Here is a 6,273-nt window from a genome sequence, read left to right on the forward strand (position 1 = left end):
ATCAAGAAATTATAATTTCGCCCAAAATTATATAGCCACATTTTGAAAAAAAAAACCATTTTATCTATTAATTAAACCACCTATATATACGTATATAAAATTAAATAGTAAATGTATCCATCATCTTTTTCATCAAGCTTTTTTCAACACTGAATTTATTTTATTTAAAATTTTATTTCATGAACAATTTTTTTACCGCCTTTATTTTCTTGTTATTATTATTTAATTTTTTTAATAGAAGTTTTCATTATTTTATTTTATTGATATTTTAACATTTTAAATATTATTTTTTTCCGCAGAAAAACCCAACTCACCTAACACGTAACTACTAAGAAATACTAGGAAACTTCTGGGTCTACCACTTGTCCTCCTTTCCGTAAACCAATTCACAAACAAAAAAATTTAAATATTAATTTTTACAGATTTCACATTACTCTAAAAAAAAATATTATATATATATATATATAAAACTAACTTTTAAATAAATAAATTAAATAATTTAAGCCCACTTGTCCTCCTTTCCGTAATTCACAAACAGAAAAATTTAAATATCAATTTTTACAGATTTCACATTACTCAAAAAAACACTATATATATAACTTTTAAATAAATTAATTAAAATAATTTAAGCCCAGCAACATGAAAATCAATTTAAATTACGAATTTACTGGATGACGTGATAATGTTTTCTAATAATATATTGTAGTATGTTGGTCGTTATAGAACTTTGTTTTTTAGAATTTTTATAATAAAATATTCATATCATTTTTAAAAAGTAATTTAAATAAAATGGTATAAAATTTGCATCAAATACAAACTTCGGAAGTGATGTGATAATTTCTTTTCGTTTATAATATGCGTTGTACTCTTACGTATCGATATTTGGTGATGACTGTATGTTGGACCTGTCCCACAATGGAAAAGTGGGTCCCATATAAAAATGATTGCACCCATTGCTACATTGACACAGTTTCTCAGGAATCTGCCCTTTGCCCTAAGTTATACTTGGACAAATTCCTCCATCTCCTGGTTATTAATGTCATTAACCATATTATGATATTTGGTGAGTTGCTTTTGACAATTTTTTTAAATTCTCTGGTGCTGGTTTCCATTATTTTAATGTAAACCTTGGTGGACTAACAAACTTTTACCCACCCACCTTACTTATAATGGTAAAAGTGCCTCGAAACTACGAGTAGTTATGAACCAGATACGAAACAACTAGTCTGACATGATTCAAAGTTCAAGGCTACTAATGCGGTGACAGAACCAATTCAGACTGACCTCAACCCTCTCAGAGCCAGCTAAAATATACCTAGTTTCAAAGATAGGTGGGTGGGTCTCGGAACTCATTTGAGAGTCCCCCTATGTTGGAAAACCTCCATGTTCATGACGTAGATGTGAGATTCTGTCTCTTCACAGTCTGCATTCCACTGGTTGGCTAGCAAATTCTACGTCATCCACTGACACATCATTAAAAAAGTAATACTACCGGAACTTGTACCAACAGCTCACGAGAAATGCAGGTAGAATAAACTTCTCATTGTTAGATCCTATTTCCAACCCATTCGCAGATCTACGAATTATACTCATTGCTATAATGATAAATGAATCTTCATGGATAACTGATCTGCGTAGATTCTAGTTCCTTTCTATATATGTATGTGAGGTCTGTTTCAGAGTGTTCATAGCAATGTATACGATGACATTTGAACTGAATGCATTATTAGAGGGAAATAGATGAAGTCAATCTGTTCAATGGTTCAGTTATCCCAAAGTGAATAGACACAGGGCTTCAGTCGACTGGTTTACAGCATTGAGATTCATGGCGGTTGATGAGTGAGTACTTCATTCATAGACTAGTTGCAGTCAGGTGGCGTATTGGTTCAGAGGGCTAAGGTAAGTTTTAACAGACTTTTATCATAAATTTGTCTTTGTCATCATTCTCCAAGATCTCTGTTGGAGAACTCAAAGATAGAGCGGGCCAATTTCTGTTGCCATTATTAGGTCTAGCTGAATTCATAAGATCATGCCTATATTCCAGTTTTGGTCTTTGTAATCATTTTCAAGTTTCTCAGTTGAGGGCTTCAAGTACTCATTAGCTCATTAAAACCACAATCCTTCATGCTTGCGGTCGTGCAGGAATCTCTTTTGTAGGGATAAGCCTTGTCTCTGGTTGGTATTATATAATAGGTTAATTGATTCTTGCCTGTAACTGCTGGTCTTGTGGTTTACCTGAGCACAGCTCCTAATCAATAAAGGGTTAGTCTTGACTGAAAGGTCGACCCTTCTCGGGTAAGGTTATCAAGCGAATGCCATGGATAGAAGCTTGAGCTGAACCTGGTGATCAAGCTTCAACCAAGCTGCTTAACCCCATGTATAGCACAAAGGGAGGCTCAGCAAGCCCTGTCAGTCCTTCAAGCGTGAGATGCCCAGGAAGCCCTCCTCCATGTACTCCAAACATAAATAATAGAATAAACAAGGAATTGAATACAATATTGGGCATGGACAGCCCGTCATGTGGTCAGAAGCGTTCTTCAGTCTCTGGGATCTCCAGTATTCACAGGCAATCAGTCTCTTCTGAAGGATCAGGAACCCTTATAAATGGGCATTGCAGGTCTGTGCAGAGACTGAAGGAACGCTTCCCGGACAGAGCTTCGAATGCGTCTCCTTGCAGCTCTTTAGAGAATAGGAAAACAAAAGAGGCAAGTGTAAGCAGGCCAAGGAATTCATACAGTGAGTATCCTGTGAAGGTGCCTGATAAGGCCATTAGAACCAAATCCAATAGTAATCTAGGCCAACAAAAGCATCCCAGCAGCAGACTCTCCCAGAATTCAACACCACAGACTTCGTTGGCAACTCCCAGAAAGAGTATGGATGAGGTTTCTGAAACTGGATCTACTGACGCATCATACCTGAGGACCCCGCTTAGGACCCCCCGAGCAGTTTCTAGGAGTCAGGAGAAGCATCCCAGGAATTCTTTTGATAAATCTCTCAACAAACAGGGAGGTAGCAGAAGAAGCCTGGAGAAAGACGGTGAAGAAAATGACAGTTTTCTATTATTAGAAAATGGTGGTGTCCATTTTAGTGCAGACAACCCAGATGTAGGGCTTTTGCTCCTCAAGATGGCTCAATCCCTACACATTTCCGGGGAAGATCCATACAGGGCCAGACACTATGCCCTAAAAGCAGCAGAGTTCTTCGAGAATTTGACAGCTACAGATGTGACACTTGAGCTTGTAGTTAGCCTCCATCTCCTGGCAGCAACCTGCTGCAAGCTTGGACAGTACGAAGAAGCCATTCCAGTATTGAAGAGGTCTCTGACAATATTCAAATCCGATGTGGATTCAGAGAATGCTCTTGCAGCCTTTGCAGGATATATGCAACTTGGGGACACTTATTCATTGTCGGGTCAGCATGAGAATGCCTTGAATTCTTATGCTGCAGGGCTTGAAATTCAGAAGCAGGTTTTGGGAACCATGGATCCTCAAGTTGCCGAGACATGCCAATATATAGCAGAAGCTCATTTACAGGTAAGCTTTTGATTGAATGAACTCAATTACGTGTAAGTACCATTCCACACCAAAATATAACCCTTGGTCTTCTACCCAATTTACCTTGTATTGTAATTCGCAGTGTAGGTCAAAATATTGAGTCGGATACATACAATAATCTAAATAACAGATAAATGTTTTTGGTTTAACAGGCTATGCAGTTCAGTGAGGCTGAGGAGCTTTGTGCACATGCTCTGACGATTCACAGTGAGCACGGTACTAAAGGTACGCTGAAAGAGGCTTCAGACAGAAGGCTAATGGCCCTGATCCTTGCTGGGAAAGGTGACCATGAGGGAGCCTTGGAAAATCTGGGTCTGGCCAGAGCGACTTTGCAAGCAAATCGTAAAGAGATTGAAGTGGCCTTTGTGGACAGTAGCATTGGTGACTCATATCTCGCTGTTGGTCGATATGAGGAGGCCATATTGGCATATCACAAGGCACTTGCTGTCTTCAAGTTGGTACACGGAGAAGGCCATACTACAGTAGCCTCTGTATATGTAAGCCTTGCTGATCTGCATATGAGAACTGGAAGATTCAGGGAAGCCAAGACCCACTGCGAAAATGCGTTGATGATTTATGGACGACATAGAGCTGGTCACTCCAATGATGAGATTTCCACCGGCTTGACGGAGATTGCTGGATTGTTTGAGTCTATGGGTGAATATAATCAGGCACTTTCTCTACTTCAAAGGGCTCTTGAAATCCTGGAAAATACCCCAGGACAACAGAGTGCAGTGGGTGGAATTGAGGCTCAGATAGGAGTGCTGTTTCACCTGCTTGGAAAATATGAGGAAGCATACATGTTCTTTAAGAGGGCAGTGTCTAAGCTTAGATTTGGGAATAATAGAAAGACCTGGCCCTTGGGAATGCTTTTGAATCAGATGGGGTTGGCTTGCATGGGTCTCAATGCTCTTTGGGATGCAGCTGAGATTTTTGAAGAGGCAAGAAGTATTGCAGAGGAAGTTTGTGGCCCCCATCATCCTGATACTCTGGATATTATCAGCAACCTAGCAGGAGCATATGATGCAATGGGAAGGTAGTGTTACTTATGGTCCATGGAGATGGACAGATAGATGAATTGATTGTCATCTTTAGTAGTACATAATTCTTAGTATAGCTTATGATGTATAGCCATTTTAGCCATTTTCCAGCTTGAAGATTCTTTATGCTTTCATAGCTCATTATAAAATAGTTTTTATCTGTCTCATTCATCATTTTCCAGCGATTTTTGGACTTTTGTATAATTTATTTATTGGCTTTAATCAAGTGAATCTGTTTTTTCCCTGAAACTTTCAGGACGGATGATGCAATAACTTTGTTGGAAGTCATTCTTGAAGTAAAAGAGGAAAGGTTAGGAACTGTACATCCAGATGTTGAGGATGAAAGAAAACGACTGACAGAATTGTTGAAAGAAACTGGCCGACCTCATGCAAGAAAGCTGAGCACTCTCCAAGACCTGTTGTCAACTAAACAGAGTTCTAGATTCCAGGGAAAGCAGGCTCCTGATAAATAAATGCTCAAACCAGCTGTTTGCATTAGTATTTGTTTGGTATTGGGACTAAATGAGATATGAATGGTTGATGGCCTTGCCTATCAAGGATCTCAATTCAATTTTCTACAGTGGGAATTCACATTGCAGTACATTCGTCTGTATGTTGAACAAAAGTTGGAATTTTCTAACAGTTTCTACCGAGTAGCTTCACATTATGATATTTTTCAGGTTTCTTAACTTCTATGGCGAGGGGCATAAAATTAGATTACAGTTCACATCATGCTCAGGAAATAATTGTTGTAAATGGGATGAAATGAATAATTTGTTTATTTTAATTGAGTTGTAAATCTGAGTCACATATTATTTTAATTGAGTTGTAAATGTCAGTTTCAACCATGATCTCGTGCTTCCTGAACACAGGACTTCTACAGCACTATCCATATGCACATGTTATTTTAACTATTGAGTTTAAAATTGAACGCTCAAACATAATTCCATGTTTACTGACTGCAATTCCCTGTTTACTGCTCAGTGGACCTATGCTGAATCATCCCCACTCACATGTTCCCAATTTCCTTAATTTTTCTTTGGGATCGAAGAATTATTAAAATTTTGACAAAATAATTTTATTTTTTAAAACTCAACAATTACAACATCAGTTGCTAATGTCTCTTAACTTTCAGTAATTTTCATATTTATTTTATATATATATATATATATTCCATAAAAATATTACAGACATGGTTTATATATATATAATTTAAAGTGTACCATTTAAGTAGGTTTAATTGTGAAGGGTTTAAACTTTATTAGTTAAATGGCTGGACAAAGGAGAATTGGGTACTTTATCAGTAAAATTCTTTTGGAGTTTAGGGTCCAGGAAATCCAAGTTTTTTGTCTTATAATTTAGGTTTAAATTTAGATGATAGAGCATGTACACCTTCATAATTTTTTTTTTTCCTTTTTTAAATTAGGAGAATTGATAAATTTGTCACCTTTCACCAAGGAGATATGGGATTGAATCACCGGACTCTCAGGGTACTCCTGAGTTTAATGCATCTGCTCACAAGCCTTGAGTTTAATGCTACTACTCACAAGCCTCACTAGACAGATAAATTGAGTTTCGAATCTAGGCAAAACCCCTATATTGGTTGGAAAAGACCTTCATGTGAGGGCATCCACCTTCATAAACTTTACTAGTTAAATCACTAAACAAAGATCAGTGCA

At 37.5% G+C, this 6,273-nt stretch overlaps 1 protein-coding gene across 1 annotated transcript; it reads left to right on the plus strand.

Annotated features, from left to right (window-relative positions):
* Positions 1 to 1,277: 1,277 nt before the first annotated feature.
* LOC149246322 (protein KINESIN LIGHT CHAIN-RELATED 1-like) lies at positions 1,278 to 5,415 on the plus strand. The gene is made up of 4 exons (XM_089457873.1): positions 1,278 to 1,899; positions 2,143 to 3,533; positions 3,707 to 4,590; positions 4,851 to 5,415. The coding sequence occupies exons 2-4, from the start codon at positions 2,376 to 2,378 to the stop codon at positions 5,065 to 5,067; spliced, it is 2,259 nt and encodes a 752-aa protein (XP_089313999.1). The 5' UTR covers positions 1,278 to 1,899; positions 2,143 to 2,375; the 3' UTR covers positions 5,068 to 5,415.
* The last annotated feature ends 858 nt before the right edge of the window (positions 5,416 to 6,273 follow it).

This window comes from Pinus tabuliformis, chromosome 7 (genome assembly GCF_031772625.1).
Source record: "Pinus tabuliformis cultivar Carrire ecotype Pingquan chromosome 7, CPIR1, whole genome shotgun sequence".
Lineage (NCBI taxonomy): Eukaryota > Viridiplantae > Streptophyta > Pinopsida > Pinales > Pinaceae > Pinus > Pinus tabuliformis.